The sequence below is a fragment of the Olea europaea genome, chromosome 2, assembly GCF_002742605.1.
Source record: "Olea europaea var. sylvestris chromosome 2, O_europaea_v1, whole genome shotgun sequence".
NCBI lineage: Eukaryota > Viridiplantae > Streptophyta > Magnoliopsida > Lamiales > Oleaceae > Olea > Olea europaea.
The window spans coordinates 26,939,595-26,965,991 of NC_036238.1; the positions used below are offsets into that span (position 1 = coordinate 26,939,595).

General features: G+C 35.6%; 2 protein-coding genes across 4 annotated transcripts; one reads left to right on the forward strand and one right to left on the reverse strand.

Annotated features, from left to right (window-relative positions):
* Nucleotides 1–10,392: 10,392 nt before the first annotated feature.
* On the reverse strand, nt 10,393–13,670 carry LOC111376368 (ferredoxin-dependent glutamate synthase 2, chloroplastic-like). Its single transcript, XM_022999329.1, has 3 exons — nt 13,316–13,670; nt 11,527–11,833; nt 10,393–10,607 (listed from the first exon to the last, which is right to left on the reverse strand). The coding sequence occupies exons 1-2, from the start codon at nt 13,577–13,579 to the stop codon at nt 11,660–11,662; spliced, it is 438 nt and encodes a 145-aa protein (XP_022855097.1). The 5' UTR covers nt 13,580–13,670; the 3' UTR covers nt 10,393–10,607; nt 11,527–11,659.
* A 3,810-nt stretch (nt 13,671–17,480) lies between these two features.
* LOC111368949 (protein SMG7-like) lies at nt 17,481–25,788 on the forward strand. Of its 3 annotated transcripts, none has more exons than XM_022990447.1 (8): nt 17,481–17,771; nt 20,235–20,383; nt 20,655–21,266; nt 21,382–21,504; nt 22,513–22,745; nt 22,835–24,759; nt 25,013–25,152; nt 25,251–25,788. In XM_022990447.1, the coding sequence occupies exons 2-6, from the start codon at nt 20,327–20,329 to the stop codon at nt 24,735–24,737; spliced, it is 2,928 nt and encodes a 975-aa protein (XP_022846215.1). In that variant the 5' UTR covers nt 17,481–17,771; nt 20,235–20,326; the 3' UTR covers nt 24,738–24,759; nt 25,013–25,152; nt 25,251–25,788. The 3 variants fall into 3 exon arrangements, with proteins under 3 accessions (XP_022846215.1, XP_022846209.1, XP_022846221.1); XM_022990441.1 differs by having other exon boundaries at nt 20,249–20,383; XM_022990453.1 differs by having other exon boundaries at nt 20,253–20,383.
* The last annotated feature ends 609 nt before the right edge of the window (nt 25,789–26,397 follow it).

Sequence of the window (26,397 nt, forward strand, 5' to 3'; positions counted from 1 at the left end):
TGAAATGCAGCGCACAGTGACTAAGCGCGAAAGTTTATATTTTTCTTTGTGGTGAAAAATTTTTTCCTAGTTCAAACAGTTGATGTGATATTTGTTTGAACTAGAAGTACAATTACCTATATTCAAAATGTTTAAACCGAGAAGTCTTTGTGTTGCAATGAAGCCCCTTGGCTCGCACTAGGACGGCATATATCTGAAGTGGCCGTAATTTATTGTATCGGTTATCATGTGCAAGTGTATTCCTAATATTAGTTAAAATTCAGACGATGAGCCATTAAAACTGTCAAAACCATGACAACCACAAGCTTCGAGTTAAAAATGAGTTCATGTCTATGTCATTATTTTTCATGCGTCGTCAAACATGTATATTAAAATCATGAGCCATATGGGTGAGACCCTGTAGCCTTTTGACCATGGTATAAGTAACTAGAAATTAGTTGGACAATATTTATTTACAAGACATCCCCATTGCTTAATAGTACACATGATTTATGAGCTTTGAAGGTCCTGCTAATTATGAGAAAATGGGGGTAAAGGTACACTTAATTTATTGAACAATCACACCAATTGCTTTTCACATTGACTGGGAGATTGGACATGGTGGTTGGATAGATGATGAACATAATTGCTTCCCCCATTCTTTCTGCTTATAAATACAGGATATGAGTTCATTGTCCCATAAACAACCTAATTGAATACTATTCTGAGAATTAGAAGTCCTCACACACTATTCATTACATCAATACTTTACTACATCGAAATAATGAATTCGTCCACAGGAAGCATCGAACCGTTCAACGTCAATGAGCCATTACCAGTTTCAGGTTCATCTCCGTTATTTTCATTCTACATTTTGTCAGATGATGAGAAAGCTAACACTCGTATTGGTAGGAGAGCCATTTCTCCCGTTCCGTTTCCCAGAAGATGTAGCGGCGGAGGGTGCGCAATCAGCCAACGTTGTGCTCAATGAGGGTTTCGAGGTCCACACTGGATATGAGGAAAAGCGACGACGATGACAACTGGCTGGCGTACGTTCCACATAATGAGGTAATTATCATCTCGTCGGACGAGTAGAGCGAAGACAGTGGGGAACACGGTTCAGTTGTGGAGGACGAATGAAGTGAGACCCATCTTTCGTAGTGAATAAGTGATGTATAGTCCAGTATTTTGTACTTCTTCTATTTGGTGAACACAAATTGTAAATCTGTACATGACCATGCCCGTAGGACACCATGGATGGTGTATTTTGGGGTCCAACTGTCGAGAATGACAGACACAATCTGTTGGAAACGACAATTGAAGTGTCGGCTTTAATGTAGTATTTTGTAAATGGACCCGTATTTTGTAGTATGTGAAGCAGATGTTATGAAATTGTATTTATCATGCGCTCAATTGTGTGAAGTATTGACAATGTTGCAAATTATAATCTGCTTCGTGGGGATTGAAAAAAGCGTTTTGGAGTGGACCAAAAATCAAAAGGTTTTGGATCGTCCCTTCGATTATATATAGCAACCATAGAGTGGGAGGGCAAATTGTATGGTTTCAAAGATATATTATCTCATACTTTTTTGCGTGTGCGTATTCGGAATAATGTAAAGCGATAATGGATATGCGCACACCATACGTTGAGCGGGTGTTAAAAAATAGGTTATATCATGCACTCAATTCAGTCAACTATTTAAAATGTTGCAATTCATAATTTATTCGGCTTGGACTGAAAAAATGGTTCTCACGTGGATAGTCGATGGACCTTAGGTGTTGCTTACTACTGTCAAGTATTTAGCACAATCGTGGAGCTGGATGGTGAGTTGTACGTTTTTAAAAATGTTGTCTCCTGTAAGATTTGTGATTTTATTTGATCGTACGAACGAAATGTACAGTTCACCACGTACGTGAAGCTAATATTGAATACAGCGCACGTTTTCGTCAACTATCGAGAATGAATGAAACATCTGTCCAGACTGACATTTTAATGGTAGCCATGAAAAACTTCTCTATTATCAGAACTTGGCCCATTTAAGTTCGTTTTTGTACAGAGAATGGTAGATACATGTAGAAACATGGAATTATGATGTGACACATGGGTACAATTGATAACAAAATTATAATAAATGCATTAGTTTAGTACAAACGACATTGGTAAAAAGTAAACATACAACTTCGACTAGTCACAGAGAAGAGCCTATTTGAATGGGCCGTGTAAGAAAGGGGTTCGAACATGTGCTTCGATTATGATCGACTCTATCACAACGGGTGCATTTTCTCAGTCGTGTGGTGGACTCATATCTGGATCGATGACGTCATGTGGGTGGTCTACTTGGAGGACAATGTACACTTGGTGGCAGAATATGAGTATCTGTGATTTTATTCCAGACAATCCAGTCCACTTCACACGTAAGAGGATAGATTGCTTCGCTGTAGGCACCCCTCCAGTATTTCGATGTGTAATACGGTGAGCATAAATCGTACAATGACTTACCTCACAAGCAGGCAGCACGACTTGCATGAATTCATGGAATATGATTAAGCTGGAACTCACGACAAGTGCACGTGTTATTGGAAAAGTCCACAATGTCCGTGTCATTGGATAGTCCAACTTGTGTTAAGTTGTATGTCAGGCCTTGAGCTCGAAGCTTTGCACTTGCTTCTAACGTTGTCCGTAACTCACTTTCCATCCTCGATGACAACACGGTACTACATGTGGTTGCATTGGTTCGACGTTTGTAAAACCACTTCTATATAGTTTGCCGAATGTATTTGATCAAGCATGTGATCGGCAATGAACGTGCATGTCTCAACATTGAGTTCAAAGATTCTACATTGTTGTTTGTCAATATGTTGTAACGTTGCCCAAAGAATCATGCTTCTGACCAAAATGAAAAACCAGCTTGCTCCAAGTACCCATACGCTCTTTCACTATTTGTTACATAAGTCTTTCGAACTCTTCGACCTGAGAAGCTCTTGCAACTCGTTTGAATAGAAATATTGCACTTGCGTTGTTGTACCGCTGGATTAAGTTCTTCAGATGCCAAATACAGTGTCCATTGTGAGACAGAGGAAATACGTGAGCAACGGCATTAGAAATACTATTTTTCCTTATCGAAAACAGAAACCAATTCATCGGAGTCGTCTATAAGCTCTTTCAAATTAGACAAAAACCACATCCACGATCTATTTGTTTCGGCATCAATGATCCCCATGCTAGGGGATAAATCTGTTTGTTGGCATCTTGGCTGGTTGCCAGTAGAAGTGTACCATTGTATGGACCTTTCAAGTGACTACCATCAACACAAATAACAGGCCTCAAGTAGTGCATATAACTATAAATGCTTGGACCAAAAGCCAGGAAGAAGTAATGAAACCTATTACGGGAATCAACTTCAATGTGGGTTACTGTCCCCAGGTTACTCTCTCGTAGGATGTGACAATATGATGATAATTTTTGGAAACTATCCTCCGGTGTACCATGTAGCATATGTAAAGCAGCCACACTGCCCCTATGTGCTTTTTGATAACTTATTTTCATACCAAACTCGCGTTCCATGTCACGTGCAATAGCGATAGGATCGTACGATCGGTATGGATTATCCAATTTTCCCAAAATATGCTCAGCAATTACAGAAGTAGTGACATGTCGATGTGCATTACGACAGACATCTACGGAACATGTGTGCACATTGTTGAATTTACGAATCATGAATATTGTATACTGCTTTACACTTGAAGCACGTAACATCCACTTGCAATTATTGTCTGTGCACACGACAGTTAATATTTTGAGGCTTGACATGCTGACCTTAAAAAGGAACTTGTCCTGTAAAGCAAGCATATGAATTTTCAAGTACAACTCTTTCTTGCTGAAGAATATTTGTCGTTCAACAAGATCGAATGTATTCATACTTGTAATAAGTTGGTATGCATCCAAACTCTAGGAATGTGATGACATTTCCTCGTCAACATCTGTAATATTAGCATCATTTGTACCATGTAACGGGTCGTCCAACATCTCATCTAATGGTACAACCCCAATATATTCAATTGGACTATCAACTACATTATTATTTAGGGCACTAAGCTCATTGTAGAACCCCAAATAATTCTAGACGTCTTAGTGGCACTAAGACATGAATATTGGATGACTAAAGTATACTTCAGATTTTTAGTCTCATTTGAGACCTATTTTCGACATAGTTTGGTCAATAGCAAGTCGAAGAGACGATTGCAAAATTATTTACTTCCATCACTAATGATAGCTTGGGAGGTGCCATAGCGAGAGAAAATATTTTTCTTTAAAAAGTTCACCACCACCAAAGCATCATTAATGGGTAAAGGCACCACTTCAACCCACTTTGACACACAATCAACCACTACTAATATGTATTGATTTGAAAATGAAGAAGGAAAAGGACCCATGAAAAGGCCCCAAATAATTCTAGACACCTTAGTGCCATTAAGACATGAATATTGGATGACTAAAGTATACTTTAGATTTTTAGTATCATTTGAGACCCATTTTCGACATAGGAAACATTTGATTTGGAAAATTATATCCAAATAAAAGTTGTATCTCTTTGAGTTAGCTTTCCAACGCACTTTGAATTACCTCAATCGGATATCGGCAGAAGAAGTTATGATAAAAACACTGAAAACTGTACAGTGTCAACGGACTACAACCGGTCGACCGAAACTGCCTGAGATGAAAATTCTCGTTTTTCTCTAGAATTTAAATATTTATTTTTATTAATTAGTTTCTCAAAGGGCCACCCACGTTTTTGGCAATAAAAACCCCACTAAATTGAAGCATTTAACCTCAAACTTAAATGGCACCCATGTTTTCTCTCTTAAATGAAACTTGACCCTTTATTTGCTTTAAGTTATGGGATATTTACTTATAAATAGAGACCTCATTTCACTCATTTTTTCTCACACCAAAATTAAGAGTTTTTACATACTAAAGAAAGAGTTTCCAAGAGAGAAAAAGAGAGGGAGGAAAACTATTTTTCCTAGAAGTTTAAGAAGTGTTTTCAAACATTAATTCTCAACGATTTTCAAACATCCAAGGAGTGCATTTCTTTCAACATCCAAGTTTCATCGAGGTTTTCAATCCAAGTTTTCAAAGTTTCAAAAGCATCAATCAAGGTAGGTAGAGGTGCAATGTGTTTAATCGTGTTAAGTTATAAGTTTCGATTCATGTCAATGTTTGTATGTCAAATGGTACTCTGGTACGGCATATCCCTCTATGTTAATGGTTATATGTCAAATGGTACTCCGGTACGGCATACCCCTCTATGTTGAAGAAATATTCGTATGTCAAATGGTACCTTCGGGTACGGCATACTCCTTCATGTCAAATGAATATCCCTCTATGTTAATGGTGGTATATCAAATGGTACTCCAGTACGACATACCCCTTCATGTCAAATGGTGCCTCCTGGTACGGCATGTATAAAAAGTTATAAAGTTAATATTTTGAAATGTATAACTCGATCACGAATGCACCTGTGACACCTATTGAGTTTTTCAACTCACGAGTTTAATCCCATCTCTACAAATTGAAGAAATTCTACCTCGGGCATGGATGGAGGAGAAGTTGAAGAGTGATGCAACGAGCCCATGGAAATCCGGTAAATAAGTGATTTAGATTTATTTTTATGAAATGTTTTCCAATGTTATTTCTTTAAAGTTTTGAATAACGCAGAATGCGAGAACAAGTTATGTTTTCTTCAAATAAATTACATTTTGTTGTTTTGAAAAATGATTCAATATTTTTGTTTAAAGTATTTGAAATATTGTTATTTAAATTATTATTCGAAGATGTAAGCTTCCACTAAAAGGTATACACTTGTTACTAAACCACCGGTTAAGCTAAGTAAAGTAAATAGCGTTCCGGTCCATTAGGGGTCAAGGCGTTACAACGTGGTATCAGAGCAAGGTTTAGCCGGTTCTGTAGACCAAATATTTTTTTTAAAACAAAAGGAAAATGAAAAATTTAAGGTATTCCATGGCATCGTGCATCCATCCATCAATCTCATCCTATGGCCCAGGTATGTTCATGTTTAAATTTAATGATTATGTTTATGTTATGATGTTTTGATATGATTTAGAGATGTGTTATTTAAAGATATGTAATGGACTTGGGCAAAAGCTAAGGGCTTAAAGGAAATTGCATGATATGAAAGTTTAAATATTTGCATGTTTTCTTTAAGCAAAGAAAAAGTATGATGTATGTGAAAATGCAACAAATATGGCTCATAGAACGGCTAGGGCATATAGAGAAGCATTGAACTGTAGAACTGCTATTCATTCCTATGAAAACTATGTAACTGATCCAACTCGACCGCTTAGCGAACATGTTTATGACATCTATGAGAGATGCATGACGGCGGTTAATGCTGGTATGGAGATCACGCATATTGAGGCCATAAATAACCTCACACACTCCCTCCCACCTCAATGGCGAGATATGGGAGTCACGATTAGGGATGAAATGTTAGAAGGCAACCCAAACTTGTTCGAGTTTGAGAGGTATTACCATGCCCTGATTGATTTGTGGGATGATGTAATCCATGAGGAGCCTGAGGAGGAACCTTTGGCTGAGGAAGAAGATCCCAAAGAAGAACCCGAGGATGATTTAAAGAATGATCCTGAGCCTGAGCCACAGGTTGAGATGGACATAGAGTCCAGACCTGAGGCGGAAGACTCCTCCGAAGATGAAGCCCCACCAAAGAAGATTCGTAGAACTTATAGGGATTCGATTTAAATTCTTGTAATAGCTTCCCATAGGTTGTAATTACGCCACCATCCGATGTAAGGAAATGGAACTATCATTTCAGAAACCAGGAAAGGAACCATTTTTCGTTCCTTGGAATGAAGACAAAACTCCTTATTCGACTAGTATCGGCTTTATAGGCTGAGAAGATGCTGAGAAAAGAAACATATCAAGAATATTTAGTAAACATCTCAGGAGAGAAACAGGAGACGATAAAGGTTGAAGACGTACCAATAGTACAAGAATTCGTAGAAACATCCAAGGAGTGCATTTCTTTCAACATCCAAGTTTCATCGAGGTTTTCAATCCAAGTTTTCAAAGTTTCAAAAGCATCAATCAAGGTAGGTAGAGGTGCAATGTGTTTAATCGTGTTAAGTTACAAGTTTCGATTCATGTTAATGTTTGTATGTCAAATGGTACTCCGGTACGGAATATCCCTCTATGTTAATGGTGGTATATCAAATGGTACTCCAGTACGACATACCCCTTCATGTCAAATGGTGCCTCCTGGTACGGCATGTATAAAAAGTTATAAAGTTAATATTTTGAAATGTATAACTCGATCACGAATGCACCTGTGACACCTATTGAGTTTTTCAACTCACGAGTTTAATCCCATCTCTACAAATTGAAGAAATTCTACCTCGGGCATGGATGGAGGAGAAGTTGAAGAGTGATGCAACGAGCCCATGGAAATCCGGTAAATAAGTGATTTAGATTTATTTTTATGAAATGTTTTCCAATGTTATTTCTTTAAAGTTTTGAATAACGCAGAATGCGAGAACAAGTTATGTTTTCTTCAAATAAATTACATTTTGTTGTTTTGAAAAATGATTCAGTATTTTTCTTTAAAGTATTTGAAGTATTGTTATTTAAATTATTATCCGAAGATGTAAGCTTCCGCTAAAACGTATACACTTGTTATTAAACCACCGGTTAAGCTGAGTAAAGTAAATAGCGTTCCGGTCCACTAGAGGTCGGGGCGTTACACTCATGATGGATGTCATTGTGTTGTACGTTGTGGGGAACATCCGCTGCTCCAAACAAAGGGTCATGCAAATTTGTATCTCTCCCTATGTCAACACTCGGCAGATCAGTTTCCAAAATAGTAATGCAAATGGCAGTTTTCATATGAACAGATTTGTACCAAATTAGGTCTTCATCTTCACGTATTTCGACAGGTGGTAAATTGAAGTTCGGAACTCTAAACTTCAATTCAATTTCGGTGCGCGGATTTATAGAACTAAGTTTGTCATTCAATAGTAACAAAAGTTCAGCTAGGGTAATACTTCTCGACACTAAAATGGAAGTGGTTTTGTCCCCTGTTCACTTCCATTCGTCATCCACGTGAATGAGCTTTCCTCCATATGAGACGATAAATCTGAAATGATTGTCCATACCTAAAATATTGGGATTAGAATGATAAGAATTCTATACAATAAATATGTCAATATGTAATAGTATGGAAGTGGCACTTTCGAATATTTAAACTCATGCAAAAACATAAGGTGAAATAAAGGGCATCAACTGTTTTCAACTGTCGATTTCGACAGTTAAAATGTCTAACCCGACAGTTCCGAAATGTCGAGAAGTTTCAAACGTGTTTGGTACCTTATTCGAAACATTAATGGTTATAGCGAATTCACAACTACAACAACTACAGTATCATAACATCTGTCCAAAAATAAATAACTGAATGCTTCATTAAATATGGAATGTCATACTTAACATTTGCCCAAATCTTTTTTAAATTTCTTTTTGGTATCTTTTCCCTTCAAAAATATTTCACAAATTAAGAGTATCATGATTAATAAGAGTTTCAAAACCATTTTTCACTTTGATGATCCTGTTGTTTTTTTAACATTTAAAAAAGAGAAAGCTATTCGATAAAAATATAAATAATTCGTAATAACTTACCTCTTAAAATGGCTGATGAATCTAATAGCTGTGTATTCTTGATCAAGGAATGAAGAAGAAAGATGAAGTGAGGGTTTGTTGGAGGAGATTTGGTTGACTGTTAAATAGGGTTTTGTACTTTTATCTTTTCTTGTTTTTTTTGTAAATTCGTATTATACAATAGAATATACATATATCCATAGATTATAATATATAAATTTAAATATCCATGATTATAATATATAAATTTAACTAATCAAATCATAGTATTAATTGGATTGAAAAGCTAGCATTAGATACTCCTAAAAAGGGGAAATAAATGGTAAGTTGAACATTTCTAGTTGAAAAAGTGACATTTTTTATAAAATTATGTACACATGCAAATTTTGATGCATTTTCAAAAAAAGTGACATTTTTTTATAATTCCTCATTAATCTATTAGTTCAAGGAGGTGCCGCTTTGAAATCAGGTAAAACAATACGGTCAATTCTGGTCAGATAAAGAATTACTCAAAAGAGTAAGATTTTATACCAAAATTCCATAAAAAGTATTAAAGAAAAAAGGGGATATAAAAAACACCAAGCTTAAGCCAGACATGCTCTCGGTGATAAATGAAGCTGCATTAAGACAATCTTTACCAAAAGCATGTATATAGATGTCAAAGAAATATAATACTTCAGGGTATTTGAATGTCAATGTCAGGTGATTTTTGTATGCCTATGGGGCAAGAAGCATCAACGCTTCCTCAGGATCGTGGCCATTTCTAATTACCTCTCTATCTCTCTCAGAGATGTTTGGATTTTTCAAAACTCCATGGACATGCAGAAGAGAAATTCTATCCTCACTTGGACCAAGACAGAACTTTTACTTGTTTGCATCAAACATACAGTAGAAACCAATTGGCCTCTCAAAAAACAATGCAATACCTAAAGAACTAAACAAAAATATCGTGCAAAAAAAAATAATCCTTGATATAAATGCTAAAGAGATCATGTAAGATTCAACAAATCAATAATTCAATTTACATTCAACTCATGCATTGGGATGAGACATTTCAATGTTATTCATCCATACAATTTACCTCATTAGCCTACGACAAGTCACATTAAGGGAAAATTAGATAATTTTTTCTCGAACACTCTATAAGAAATAACATATTTGCTGATGGGACTATCTCCCAGATTCACTTTCAACTTTCTATACTGGTTGTTTCCCATGTAAAAGTCATATCAATGACAGCATATTTCTAAGGATGAACCAGGAATTATTTGACTGTAAAAGCAGTTGGGCATACTTCAGCAGCACTATCAAGATTTGCAGTCAGATGCGACGGGATTTCAGAAGGGTGGATTTCACTTTCACGACCACGCCAAACATGAGACTTTAGTGATGTCTCCCAGGATTGCATCCAGTTCAAGTTACCCTGCATAAAGATTTCCCTTAATACAATGAAAAATCTAGTAAAAACGAAATATTATCACTTTTGGAAAATCTTACCTATACAGTGTTGATCTCTCCATTATGACCGAGGAACCTCATTGGTTGAGCTAGTAGCCATCTATAGGACTTGTCTTTGTACTGCATCTTCGGTGGTAAATAGTGAAAGAAGATTTATAAAGATCACTTTGAGATCCAAATAAAATAAATCGAAAACCTTGGAACGAAACATTCCCTTGTAAACAATAGTTTGCTTTGATAATGAGCAAAAATAAAGATTTCCCCATATTTCTGTACTCGCTGTTCTTTCAATCAATTCCCTACAAATGTACAGCTCTCTTTCAATACCATCAATATCTTCTTTAGAAATTTGTACAAAGACCTGCTGTATATTCGACATGGTTTCTTGGGCATTAGGGCCAACTATAGAAGTATTTACAGGTTCAGAACTCAATCCGAGCACTTCACTACATAAGCAGCTAAAGATCAGAAGACAGATTGTGACCTGAAAGAGAAAAAAAAAAAAAATTCATCAGGATTCAATGCTAGAGTAATAATGGCTAAAAATTCGCTAACAATACACTGTGTAACGGCTAAAAATTTGATACAAAATCGCTCCCATACAGGGGCTAAATATGGAGTTCTTTTTCTTGGAACATCATTAGCAATGATGAATGTGGCATACCAAAGAACATTAAATGTGTTATTTGTTCTAACTTGATAAGAAGTTTAAATGAAAACTGTGAAGCCAAAAAAACTCCACGCTTTTTTCTCTAAATGAAAATGGAACGAACACAGATGGGCATGCCTGAGAACCCGGCAGATTTGATGGAAATCCCAAGGTATTGCTCATCCTCATTATAGTGGTAGGCAAACCAAAACAAATAAACAAAAGTAACAACAGAAAAATGGAAAAACAATTTTCAAACCCAAAAAGGACAGGCAAAGTTGTCCAGTGATAATAAAAGTTTAATTTCAAGACAAATCCCCACTTCATCGACTGATCTCCTCCCTATGGTCTGTAAAATTCATACCATCTCTTTAGCAATCATAATTTCCTTTTCTAAACATGTTGAAGACAAGATTTAAATACATAAATATGGCATCTCTAAAAGTTTAAACTTTTAGATGAGATGATTTAACATAGTGTCTTATTAGGAAGACATCTGAGTTTAAAACTCACTGCTTCAAACATATTGTGCACTTATCATGCCTTTGGTAAAAACTAAATCCGGACTACATATGGGGGGGTATGCAACTTTTAGCCGAGATGGTTCAACGAAACAATTGTACAAAAGTTGAAAACATAAAATCCCTTATCTCTATGTTTAAAGTAGCCTACTAATCATTTATTAGAAAATACAATAGCAAATAAGAACTTGCAGACATATATTATTTAGGATTCAAGATGCAAATTAACTGACCTGTTCGAGCTGCTTTCTTCAGGTCATCATCCATTGGAAGAAACATCATTCCAAACCAGTGTGCAATCGGTCAAAAGCACCTATAAGGGTTCATTGGCCAAGTCGTCAAAAAGCTCCCAAGGAATTGAAGTCATCAATCCAGAACCATCACCGGAAACATTATCTGCTCCACAACCCCCACGATGTTCCATGCAACCAAAAGCAGTAGAGTATCATTAACAATCTCATGTAATGCTTTGTTACCCAAATTGGCAATAAAGCCAACTCCACATGCCCCTCTCTCAGATAATATGTCCAAGTTCGCAGCCTAAAAGTATAAACAAATTCACAGGGATAAACAGCAGCATATAAAGCACTTCATATAACAAGGATGATCTTCAATATCTATTAAATTTCAATGCAGTACGAAAAACATATCTACATCTTTATTGTCTATAATAATAAAACAGAGTAATATTTGTAAGCTTCAAATGTTTCCCCCAAGAAATAAAAACCTTTCTAATTACATTTTATGGAAGGAAAAAAAAAACAAAAAGCAAAAGGCAAATATGATAGAAGGAATGTGAAACAAAATGAAAGCATAAATAAACAAACAACATAAATAAAAAAAATTAAAATAAAATGAGCTTTTACAATGGTAATGAGTTTTACGATGTAACTATACCCTACAAATACAAACAAAAGATTGAGGAAACTTTAGCTCGATACTTGGGGGCAACTTAAAATATAAATGACCAAGAAAGAGAGGAGATGTCCTGAAACAGTAAACTACCTCAAGAAGCATTACTTAAGAGTGCGGCTGCAACTAACCAACAGCTAGGATTAAGCCCCTTGCAACCTCAAGAAAACAAATAAATACTGGAAATAAGAATTTCAACTCCTTCAGTATCAACAACAAACTAAGCCTCAATTTCCTATAAATATGGCTTCCGTAACCCCATGGGACCATGTTCATCTTGGTCCAGCCCACTAATCCTACCCCCTCTTTACCCAGTTCTACTAGCATTATTTTACTGTATGTGAGATTCTTTAGGTTTGCCAAGATGTGACCCAGCCACATGAGTCATCCTTAAGTTATCCTCGCTTTATGCCACATCTTCATATAAGTGTTTATTTCTCATTTAGACATTCACATTCCTCTGAATGTCCTCATTCCACTACGTTCATCTTGTAGTAGTTTTGACTTTTAACATCCCAACACACAGTTTTAAAAAGCATGTCTGGACTAATGACTTTTGTATACTTCTTTTTAACTTTGTTAAGATCTTCTAGTCACATAGAAACCTAATATGCATTTCATGTAATTCTTCTAATTCTATGCATTGATTCTCGTCAAGTTTTCCTTGTAATAATCAAATCTAAACACCTAAACATATCATTTATGCGAATAATGGGAATCCCAACTGTATCTACTTTACTTACAGACTCAAAAATCTTTTTTCATGTAAAAGCGTCAATAAATGTTTGACAAACATTTCCTTTTTCAACTCAATAAGTAATTGTTGAGAAGAAGGTATCATTCAAAATCACTGATCTCTAACTCTTATCTACCAAAACTCAAATTCATGCAGGCACGCGTATCCACAAGGAGAGAGAATTAAAGCAACCTCAGAATCATTAGAACAACTCACGGTATAATACCAAATTAACCACAAAAAAGTGGAGAGAAATACTAATCAGAATAAGTGAATAACCCGTTGCACTAATATCAAAGACAATTATAACCTCCAAATATAAATAAAATTAATAACACAAACAAAGAGTCTATAGAGATCTAAAGTCAATCCACCTTGGGTTTAAGATCAGAGGATTGTTGTGAGGCACTATTGACCCGTTCACGATCAAGAACAGACTTAATACAGGATGCCCAGTTTCTCCTTGACCCACCCAAGAAACTCGTTTGAACATTACTACCATTTACACTAATTCTACTGCGAGAACTCGAACAAGCCTTCTTAGATTTTTTCCTTGACCCACCCAAGGAGTTGATTTCTTGTCTTCGTGATTGGGAAGTTAAAAATATTTTTTTGTATGACTGTCGATAACGCCTCATCTAATGATGTTGCAATATCAAAATTGAAATAGAGTTTTCAGGAGAATAAACATGGTCTAATTCTTGATGGAGAAATGCTTCATATTGGGTGTTGTGCTCATATTCTCAATCTTATTGTTTCGTGATGGTATAAAAGAAATCAGTAGTTCTATTTCATCAATTCGCAATGCTGTGAGGTTTACTAGGTCTTCCCTAGTACGATTGAAAAGTTTCAAGGAGAGTTGCAAGGAGGTTAATATTGAGTCTCGAGCTTTGTTGTGTTTGGATGTGACTACTAGATGAAATTCTATATACTTGATGTTAGACACTGTAATGAAATTTAGAAAAGCATTTGGTGCTTTAAAAAGTAATGCAAATTATACAAAGTATTTTGATGAAGAGAGAAGAGGCGATGAAAGAAATGGTTCACCCACTTCATTTGATTGGGATCAAGCACAAATTTTAGTAAAGTTTCTTAAATCATTCTGTGATATGACATTGAAAGTTAGTGGCTCTTTATATGTAATATCTAACACTTTTTTCCGGAGATTTGTGAAATTCATAGGGAGTTCAATGAATTAGTTAAAGATCCTAATAGTTTTGATGGGAAAAATGACTATTAGCATGCGAAAAAAATATGATAAGTATTGGGGGCAATCATGAAAAGTTTAATGATTTGTTATTCATAGCAACAGTTCTTGACCTGAGCTGCAAGTTGGAATTGCTTAAAATTGTCTTTGAAATCATGCATAATGAAGAAATTGCTAAGAAGATGTTAGCAAAAGTAGAAAATGCAATTCACGGGTTATATAACTACTACAAGGAAATGAAGCATCCACCATCAAATGAGATGTCTGAAATTGGTAGTCAAAGTCAACCACAACCTGCTTTGTGTATTTCTAGACCCATCCCTTCAATCTCTAAAGCGAGACTTAATTTGGATGCTAGGTTGGAGAAAAATGATTTGATAGATTACTTGTCCGACCGATGTGATGATTTGATTGAGGAGCCATTTGACATTTTGATGTGGTGGAAACTAAATGCTCTTGAGTATAATGTTGTCTCCCAAATTGTCAAAGGTGTATTAGAGATTCAAATTTCTACAGTTGTTTCTGAGTCTACATTCTCAATTGGAGGTCGGATACTTGATTCCTTTAGGAGTTAATTAAGTGCACGAATGGTTGAGGCTTGTATATGCAGAAAGAATTGGTTGCAAACTAAGATGGAACCTATAGTGCTGCGCCAATATTTAAATGAAGTGGAGGCATTGGATGATTCAATGAAAGTTGTGGCAAGTGATTTATATTTTCTATTACCATATTTTTGAAGATTCTCTTATCTATGTAGTACTATGATAATGTAATGAATGCATTTGTTTGACTATACAGACGATGAATCATGTGTGACAACAATTGATGTTTGAGTACATGCAAGAAACTAAGTTCGTACCAACATACAACCGTAAAACTTGTGTAATTATTATGTTTAGATATTATAAGCAACTGCTTTATTATTGTGGTTGATTATTCTCTCTGTCTAATCAATAACATTTTTTTCTTGCAAGTATGATGATCATGACTTGTTGGATATCATTAATACTTTTGGCCTTATATTTAGTTTAGTAGAGTTTTATTGTAACGTTATCGAAACGTCATTAGCCTAAAAATGACGAATAAAAAACTATGTTTTAGTTTATTGTGATTTCACTTTGATTTAGTTGGTATTTAAATTTATAGTAGATATATTTAGTTTGTTTTAAATTTATTGCTAGTAAGATATAAATATATATTTAATTCAATAAATTGATAGTATAAAAGTAGACAGAAAAAAATATACAGCGAAACCGACGGTTTAAAACGTGACCAAATCGTTAGGTTTATGTTTGAATTTTTTTCAAACCGTTTAAAATGGTTTAGCTTAGGTTTGGATTTTTCTCAAACTGATTTAAACAGTTTAATTTGAAAATCTGTAAAAAAAAAAAAAATTCGTAAAATCGAACTGCTTACTCCCCTAGTTCTAACATCCATGGCATTTGAATATGGTTCGAGAATGTCCTTGCAATAATATTTGTAACTCCAATTCTCATTCTATTTTTTGTTGTTATCAGGTGAACAATGTTGTCTTGAAAGTTTCTAGTTGGTGGGAGAGGATTAAACCCTTCACTGGACATTGAAGAGTCGTTACCTGACATTCATTTTGGCTGCTCTCATTCGCATTTTGAGGCGATTTTGCTTGCTGTTATGGGCTATCTGAATGGATAGGATTCGTCTTTTTGCACGGGGGACTGAGAAATCCCAAGCCATATTGATCAGTCATACTATTTCTCTGTTGAAATATTTTTCTAGCAGAATGTAAGCTAAGTTGCTAAGGTAGCTCAAGTTGAAATTTGGGATTTAATGAACCTTTAACAATAGGTGTTGTATGGAGGGGCGTTGGAAGAGTTGTGAGCTACGACTGTGTAGCTGCTTTGCATGAGCATAAAGGTTGGATTGAGATTATCAATGTGATCCCTATATACTGGGAGTCTTTCTTTGTTTTTTTCCTCTACGGAGGATGTAGGAGCTCTGGCCCTTCGCTTCTTTCTTAATTTTACAATTAAGAATGATCTCCTTATCCAATGGGTAGAGTGTGATTTGCTATGATTGGCACGTGATACATTTAGTCCTTGTTTCATTCTCATTCTTTTAAAAATTTATATTTTAAAAACTTATTTTCAACTATACATTTTTCAATAAAATAATATTACACGTAAATTTTTTTAAAAATTTTTAATCACTTATTTTTCATCAATATATTATTCAAAGAGAAGTGTTACATGTATATAATTATCTACATAATAATGTCCATAATTACATGTGACACTGGATCTAACCTTTAATTCAAATATCACATTTTCACATCAACAATCGGATGATTGTCACATTACATTATGGACAATATTATGTTCAATAATTATCTACATGCGGACTTTTTCTTATTTAAATTGCCTTATTTCGTTCAAAATGGAGATCAAACAAAGGCTTAAGGTGCGGTTGGTTTCCATTTTTATTTTCAAAACGATTTTTAGTTTTCCTCGAACACGGCTCGTTTTTCACGTTTTGAGCGTTTTCGACATTTATAACTAAAAACACTAAAAAGTCATTTTGCGTTTTCAATTATAAATTTTAACTCGTTTTCGAAAATGCGGGTACATGTTAAAAGGTTGGAGATACGAGTCCCAAAGTGAAAGGTTGGAATACGGCTGCGACATTTAGGAAAGTTGGGATTCCCCAAGAACTTATCTTAATAATGACTACTAATTTCTTTTTATAAGTGAGTACACTAGACATTCTTTTATATTAATACAAAATAGACACTAGAATTTAAGAAGAATGTAACAATTAAGTGATTAACATTGTAAAGTGACAACTGGAACAATAGTTCCCAACTATTTGTTCGAGGAGCAATTATAATTTAATATGTTTCTACTTTATTGTCCAAGAAGCAAATTGCTATTTAACTTAAAAAATAAATTAATCGAATCTCGAAATTTTATTATTGTCAAACAATTCGTTTTCATTGACAGAATGTCCAATTTTTTGTCAAAATCACGGCAAAGAGTAGCATTTCAAATATATGAGCATAAATTGAGAATACGTCCTTTATAAAATTGAACATTAAAGGTGGATCATCTCCATGTCAATTCTCTTTGCAATTGCAAGGAAAAGTCGAGATCCAACTCTCTCCTTCTTGCTTATTAGGAATCAACTTAGTGACTTACGACTCAAATTACAAAAGAATTAACTTACTGCTCAAATAGTGAGTCGATTTTTAAAGCCAATTTATAATTTTTCAAAAATTTTAAATAATGATGAAAATATTTAAAAAATGGTCGGGGTGGTATCTTAGGCCGTCTAGACCAGGTCAAGAAGAAACTTAGCAGCAACCTATTACCCCAATCAATTTCAAGTACTAAAGAAAAAAGTCATCCCCTCTTCCATCCTCTTTCCAATATCTATACCTGTTGTTCATCATCTCCTCGTCAAAATTTATGGCTACATAACAGAACCCATACAAATTTTCCAAAAAAGACCCAATTCATGGAAATAAAGAAACCCTAACCCCTGTTTTTCTGTTTGTATTTATGTAAGTATATATAAATATTCTCCTGTTTCCTTGAGTTGGAATTATCTTGGGCGAGATCGTTGCAGATCTGGGCTTGGTTCGTAGTCGGGTAAGGTTGATTTTAGGAAATTAATATTTTGTTGATTCATCAAGAACTTCCGATGGGTTTCTTTTCAAAATTTGTATTTTATTTATTATTTTTTTTGTTGTAGCTACTTTTTTCAGATTTAGTTGATTAATGTTGTTTGATTTTGGGGTTTTGAATTTCTGGATTTGCTGGTCAATTGTTTGTTTAACTCTTTTTTTTTTTCTTTTATGTTTTTTAGAACTGAAAATTTTGGTGTTTTTGGCTTTTTTATTTTTTTTAACAAAAACTAATTTTCCCCCCAATTACGTTTGTCTGTATATATACCTGGATAAACCTCGTGTTGATTATGTAAATCCATGTGTTCCTGTCGATTTTTAAAGGTTGAAATTGATTTTGGGTTTAGTTACTGCAAGTTTGGTTTGATATTTTTGTTACGTTTTTAAACAACCCATTTAAAATAAATTTACCTAGCTAAGAACAAGCGTACAAAATACAGAGTGAATTTTAATATTCGTGACACCTTTGAGGATGTCTTACACTCTCGTGTTTGCTTTAGAGGGTGAAATTAAACATACATTTTTCCTTTGCAGATCTGGTTCTTAGCTTTTTGCTTGTCTGGTTTGCACCACTTGATAATGTTGTAAATTTTAACATACAGTTGTCTTCTATATGGCTACAAATGGGAGTTTTACATTTGGAAAATGTTTGATTTTGACAATTGGGTAATACCATGATTGTCAGTGTCTAGGATTGGGTAATAATGAGATTTGAGTTTTGACAGGTATGTAATAAAATAAGTGTTAGCATTTAGGCATGGAAAATGCCTAGGGTTTCAATTTGACAAATGTTAATGATATAACTGCGGTGTTCTGCATTAACAATGTGCTAATTGGTTATTGTGACATTCTGACTTCGTGAGGCGAGGCTTAAGCCTCGAGGCGGATTGAGGCATAAGCCTCACCTCTAACCAAAAGGAAGATAAAATAAAAAAAAAGTAGAATAGGATTAAAAAAAAAAAAAAGAAAAAAAAAAAGATGAATTGCAGAAATGAATAGTAAAATCACCTGCTGGATTTGAGACTTCGCTGGTTACTGGAACTGTAGGAAAAACTTCTTTATGTTATTGGGAAGTGTTGGAGGTAAGGAGCAGAGAAGGTTTTTTATTGTTTTTGTCTTGGGTTTTGATGTAATCTTACGGTAGGTTTTGTCAAACAAGAAAAGCAATTGTGGGCCCACAATAAAAACCCACTAAAATTGACGTTAAGAATCTCAGATCTTGAAAAACATATTAATAAATTTCTAACTAAATAGGAGGCGCATGCCTATAAAATGTAGCATAATTACCTGCACCCTGATGGACTGTGCATACGCCTCAACTTGAGAGGTGCACCTCAAATTTACCTTTTCAAACCATGTATCAGAGACAAGGCCTTAGCCTTGGTGTGTTTTGAGGTGTAAACCATGCAAACCAATAAAATAAAATAAAAATACGAAAATACATTTATAATAAACCCTAAATCATCTTGAAACTTTATAAAAATCACCACCATCAATTTCTTCTGATTCTCTGTCATCACCTTCCACTTGGAATAGTGTCTTCTCCTTAAAGCGGAAAAGAGAAAAAAAAATGGTAAGACATTCTAGCCTGTCAAAAATAACCAAAATCGTTGAAATTAAATAATAAGTCCATAAGCAGCAAGACAAATGAGTGCAGGCATTAATGCCTCCAAGCATAACTCTCAGGAAATCAATGCGTAAGCCTCAAAAAGGCACTAAAGGCATATGCTTCAATGCTTCTCATGAAAGTCTCAGTTGAGGGGTGCATCAAGGCATAAGCATCAAACAACCTTTTGAAACTATGGACACAACTGAAATTTCAGGTCTATCAGTTTGTGGTGATTGGGTAAGATCTGTTTCAATTAGTTTCCCGGTTGCAAGACCACTGCCAATAAGGATAGAATTGTGCGGTCAATGCAATAAAATTATCCATTGCTGTACTGAGTGTGAACTCTTAATATCACTTAACCTTTGCAATGACTTAATTGGGAAATCAATCTTTTACATAGGGCACAATGTGACCCCCATATTGACATTTCCTCACGATGTTATCATGCTTTTCAATTTTTTATTTATGAATTGTCCAAATATGGGATAGATGTTTCTGGCTCCTTATTCTGGTGATCTTACGCCTTTTTGTGCTATCTAAGTCTGTAGTTCTTGACATTACCTATTAAATGCATAATAATGCCACGGTTATTTTAATATTATTGTGGTTCTAGTTGCTTATGGTTAGAATTTATTACTTCCTGACTATTCTATGCCTAAGAATTGCTTTTCTTACTCGAATTCCCAGATATATATCAAGTAACTAAAGTTGTTTTTATTTTATTTTATTTATTTATTTATTTATTTTGCCTGTAGTAGTGTGCTTAATAATAATGGATGTTAATATTTTCCTCGTTGTTCTTGCGCATTCATAATTAAGAGGCTATGTTGCAGGCAGTTTCCCGTGGATTAAATGTTATATGTTGCTATTGAAGTGGCATATTTTTGGTTTGATGGATTGTGACCATTCCGATGGATAACGATAAAGAAATTTCGGCAGGGGAGCGTGTTCTGCGTCTCTTCGACAAGGTATGCATGTGGTTCACTCAATGAAGTCTTATTATGTGCTGGATTTTGATCTGGCATTGTGCATTTCATTGTTATACATATGTCTGCAAATTTTGTAATATACAGAAATAGGCAAAAACGCTCTAGTCATACTTTCTTTGTTAGAACATCAACTCAATGATTTCAGCCTTTTCTTGTTCAATCTGGCTGTTTAAGATATATGATTGTCAAGTTTGCGCAACACTTTTCAATCGATTATGTTCTTTTGTCTGAGTTCTCCATTTCACTATAGAATGTTGAGTTGGAGAACAAGCGTAAAAAGGCAGCACAGGCGAGAGTCCCTTCAGACCCTAATGCATGGCAACAGATGCGTGAAAATTATGAAGCCATTATCCTTGAAGACCATTCTTTCTCTGAACAACACGACATAGAGTATGCTTTGTGGCAGTTGCATTACAGGAGGATTGAAGAACTACGGGCTCATTTAAATGCTGCTCTAGCTTCTTCAGGATTAGCTGCTTCTCAGAATGGGAAAGGTCCAACTCGAGGGGGACCTGATCGGGCTTCAAAGATCCGTTCCCAGTTTAAGACTTTCCTTTCGGAGGCCACTGGATTTTATCATGATTTGATGTTGAAGATAAGGGCGAAGTATGGTCTGCCATTGGGATATTCTTCTGATGATCCAGAGAATCAAATTTCCATGTCTGAGGATGGAAATAAATTTTCTGAGGTGAAAAAGGGTTTGATATCCTGTCATCGCTGTTTTATTTATCTGGGGGATCTTGCTCGTTACAAAGGCTTATATGGGGAAGGTGATTCTAAAGCTCGGGCTTTTGCAGCAGCATCAAGTTACTACTTGCAAGCTTCCTCACTTTGGCCGTCAAGTGGTAATCCTCATCATCAGGTGATGCCTTGTTGAATTTACATCATTTTAGAGCCTTCTATTGCTTATTCGTACTTTCTAGTTTTACTCTTCTTTTATGCGTAATTAACTTGGTGTTATCCTCTCCATTTTTCAGCTTGCTATACTAGCATCATATTCTAACGATGAACTGGTGTCGACCTATCGCTATTTTCGAAGTTTGGCAGTTGACCACCCTTTCGTCACTGCACGGGATAACTTGATCATTGTATTTGAGAAGGTAAAAATTCAGTAGATGAACAAGTGTGACAATATAAAGTATGTAATGCATTTCTTTAGTGATCTTAAACTTATACTGTTGAAGTTTTTTCTTTGTATCAATGGTAGTCAATAATCTTATTAATTAGCACATGGCAGATAACTTGACAACTACATTCTGGAAGATATTGACTCTGCATGTAAACAAGTCTATAACACTTTCCTTCCCCAGTCTCACCTATCCATTTGTCAAGGTAAAGATTCATCACACAGGTATCATGTGCAAAATGTCTATCGTATAAACTTCTTCAGGAAGATGGTGGTAATTGGGTGTTCTTGAGCAAGTGTAATGGATTAATCATTGAAAATATGGTTGGCTTTGGTCAGGGTAGAAAGGGTGCGATCATGTGGAAAGTGGAAATTGAAGATGGCGGCTATTTTTTGGTTGATCTGGACAAAGAAGCTCTAAGATCTTTGAAGAAAAGGAGCAATAAGTTTTTGAGCTGAGAGATAGATATTTACTTTGGGCATCCTTATGGACTTCTACAGATACGGATTCCAACATTTCCAGAGTTTTTCCTTCATCAACAATTATATATTTTCAGAAGAGGAAATGTATGGATTGTGGATTGTGGATTGTGGTCTCAGGATCTTGAGATTTGCCGGTTTTCATCTGTCCAGTGAAATTCTTGAATTGAGTTTCCTTTGTATGCAGCAAGATATGTGTGCAAAACAAGACCACTAGTTTTGGTATATTTTAAATGAGATGCTAACTTTCTATGAGCATGCAGTAAGTTAGCTTGCTCTCAGTAAAACTCAGTAAAACAGTATGCATTCATGACATAGCTCTCATGAGTGAGCGAAATTTTTGTTTTTATGCTGATTGAGAACAAATGAACTAAAACTTGCTATTTAGCTGAAATTGATTTTGTGTGAGGAACTATTTTCTTGCTTTAATTCTTTAATATGTCTGCATCCTCTCCTCCAACCACTCCTATGGTCTCATCTTTAGTTTTCCTCTATTTGGCAGAATCGGCAGAGTTATACCCAACTACTTGGTGATGCTAAAGCTTCTTCACTCAAGACTGTATCTTCCAGGATGCCTGGGAAAGGGAGAGGTAAAGGTGGAACAAGGCCTTCTTTTAAGGATGATAAGGTGGATTCAAGTGCAGTCAAGGAACACATTTTTACTGTACCTGAAGTCTTCAAAGCCTTCAGCATTCGTTTCGTTCGACTAAATGGCATTCTTTTTACACGTACAAGGTCTTTTCATAATTTTTTACTGTAATTTGTATATTGTGAGAACAGCGTAATTAATCACTGATGCGTATCTAATCACTATGTTTAAGCAGCTTGGAAACTTTTGAGGAAGTCTTCTCAGTGGTTAAAAATGATTTGGTGGAACTTCTATCTTCTGGGCCAGATGAGAAATACAACTTTGGATCGGATGCTGCTGAGTGTAGACTTGCAATTGTCAGGATGGTGGCCATCCTCATTTTCACTGTTCACAATGTAAAAGGAGAAAATGAAAATCAATCATATGCGGATATTCTACAACGCTCAGTTCTACTTCAAAATTCATTTACTGCTATCTTTGAATTTATGGCCTGCATGCTTGAAAGATGTAACCAGTTAACAGATCCCTCGTCAAGCTATTTATTGCCTGGGATCATGGTTTTTGTGGAGTGGTTAGCCTGTTGTAATGATGTTGCAGTAGGCAGTGAGATTGAGGATAAACAAGTGAATGCCAGGTCTGTTTTTTGGAATCACTGCATTACCTTCTTCAATAAGCTTGTATCAAATGGATATTTGTTTCTTAATGAAGACAAAGATGAAACATGTTTCTCCAATATGAGCAAGTATGATGAAAGTGAGACTGTCAACCGTCTTGCGTTGTCTGAGGACTTTGAATTGAGAGGATTTATTCCTCTTCTTCCAGCTCAACTCATCCTTGACTTCTCTAGGAAGCCTTCTTTTGGAAGTGATGATAGCAGCAAGGAGAAACAAATCCGCATCCAGAGGATTTTTGCAGCTGGAAAGGCTCTTTCTAACGTCGTCCAGATTGGGCAGGAGGGATTTTATTTTGATGCAAAGTTGAAGAAATTTGTAATTGGTGTTGAACCTCAAATTATTGATGATTATGCACTTATGGGTTCTTTTGAGGTTCCAAAATCTAATGGTAACACACAAGAAAATTCAATTGGGTCTCAAATGGCTCTGGGTTCTATGCAGCCAGTGCCACATGTTAGTATGGAAGGAGAGGACGAGGATGAGGTGATCGTGTTCAAGCCTTCAGTAACTGAGAAGCAAATGAACAACTTTGATTCAACAATTTCTGAGGCTGCTTCTGGTGCAGGAAAGTTTGATTTTGGAAATGAAAATGGATCGTTTTCCCTAGGACATGATAGTTTCCTCTGGCAGAATGCCATAAGCACAGGCATAAAGCCACCTGCAACTATTGCTCAAAGCTCTGCCCACTATTTTCGTCCAGTCCTACCCAGCACTTCACAGTGGCTGGTAGAGCCAGCTCCTGTTGTAAATGGATTTTCCCACTTGAATTTAATGGAAAATAGGCCTGCTATGAAACCTCATCTGCAAGATCTAGGAGTTTCTCAGGCTGCTGCCCTTTCTGTTCCCTATCCCCAATTTGTTAATGCTGATGCAAGTCGTAGTTATCCCATTCAGACCTCTCATATTGCTTTATCATCGAAGTTTGATTCTACCATTTCTTCAGGAGCAGCTGCTGACAGTCTGTACGTGAAACCATCTTTGGTCATGTCAGCAGGCTTGAAGAAAAATCCAGTGAGTAGACCTGTTAGGCATGTTGGTCCTCCACCTGGCTTTGGTTCTGTGCCTTCCAAAGTTGTGGATGACTCAATGAATAGTATGACCTTGAAAATTGGAAATACTCCAATTCCAAAAATGGATGATTATAGCTGGCTAGATGGATATCAGTTGTCCTCGTCAAATCAAAGTTTTGGGTTTAACCATTCCATTAATACTTCCGGGCAGATGTTTGGTTCAATGAGTAAGAACAATAGTTCAGTGGGGATGTCAAGCTTCCCTTTCCCTGGAAAGCAAGTCTCCACACTGCAAATCCAGGGTGAAAAGCAGCAGGACCATCAGTTTTCTGAACATATGAAGGTGTATCAGGAGCAGCAACAGCAACAACTTAAGAAAGAAGACCAACAATCTGTTGCACTGCCTCAGCAGTATCAAGGACAAGCTCTCTGGGACGGTCATTTCTTTGTGTGACCTTATTTAGGGAGTATTGATGGTAGGCTGATTTCTTTCTCTTAAGCTCTTATCCTTCAAATTTTGATCTTCTTCTTTCTTTTATTTTATTATATAAATGGATGCATAGATACATTTATTTATTCTATATATATTATTAACTTTTTGGTGTTGGGCAGTGGTCCAAACACCATTCTGCGACAAGTTTGTCACCGTATGCCACATAGCAATCAGTATATTTTGTTCATATTTTCCTAAAAAACCTTTTGCTAATTGAATTGTTGTTATGTATTAAGGTTGTGGACAATTACTATGGACATGTCTGTGGTCTGGGGATATTCTTTCAGCCATTGGTTTTGCAAAGTCGCCGATTTTATTAACTTTTATTGGAGCGTGGTTGGTATTTGCAGTGTTGCGGGCACTTGCTGTCAAACAGGTCTCTCTCCTCTCGTTCCTCTTTTTTGGTTTTAGGGTATTTTCTTGACATGTTGGTCAATTGTTTGTTTCATTTTGTCTCTTTCATTGTGTTTACAGCTTGTGCCAAGTTCTCGAGACTTGTTGAACTGTGCTTATCATGTCAATAAATGCAGTAATTGGAAATTTTCCGAGCTTCAGTACCTTGTCTAGTTGGATTGGTTGGACAACTCTTCAGGTATATCGGCATTTGGTGGAAAATGTAGATGGAATCAAGAGGAAATTACTAGCAATTCTACTTGGTTGGTGGTGAAGGGCTTACCTTACATGTTAGTAGTCCTACCATATTTGCCATGATGAGCAGTTTCGACAGATAAACTTTTAAGGTAGGTTATTGGCAATCGCAAGTTTCTGCCTAGAAATTCTCATATGAAATATATGAAAAAATCATGAACAAAGGTTCCTTGTAATGTTACAATGTCTCGACTGTTGGGAATAAGTATACGATAGTTCCGTGCTGTGTTTTAATTACACTCTCATGGATGATGTGCTAGTTGCAAAAACATATGTACTTTCTTGGTGGATGGATTTTCTCTGGTCTCTAGAATTACAAACTGCTGTTATACTGTCATATTGGAATTACAATTGTGTTATATCATATTGTGCAAATGTTTACAGTCTGAATTTTTCATATTTTCCCAACACTTTTCATCTTCTGGGAAAGGTGGCATGAAGAGTTTTACAGTTTCAGCATGTTGGTTGGTCGACATGACTGGATGGCATTGAACAGTATTAATGAAGGAAAATAAACTGAATTCAACACATCAATGGCAAAATAAATCTGCTTCAAGTTGATCATATTTTATCAATTTTTGCAAGCAGAAAAACAGTAGCAGAAGTAACAGCAGGGATTAAAAGAATTTACACATTGAAATGTAAGAGAGGAAGTGTTGGCTACAAGGCAAGGAAGAGAACTATGCTACGGGAGCTAAAAAATAATCGAAAGATTACCAGTCAATCTTTCGAGGTGCAAACTTAGATTCGTATCGATGACTAACTTTGATTAATTCTTGTTTCAGTTTAACCATCTTTTTGTAATGATGACCAAAAATAAATCAAAGCTACGCTAATGATATTTTAGCCTCTATTTGGAAAGAATTTATAATATGTTTAATTTATAAATAAATAGAAATGAGTGTTAAGTTTATAGCATTCGTGAATCCATTAGAATGTATAATTGAAAATATAACTCCATTTATAAATTTTA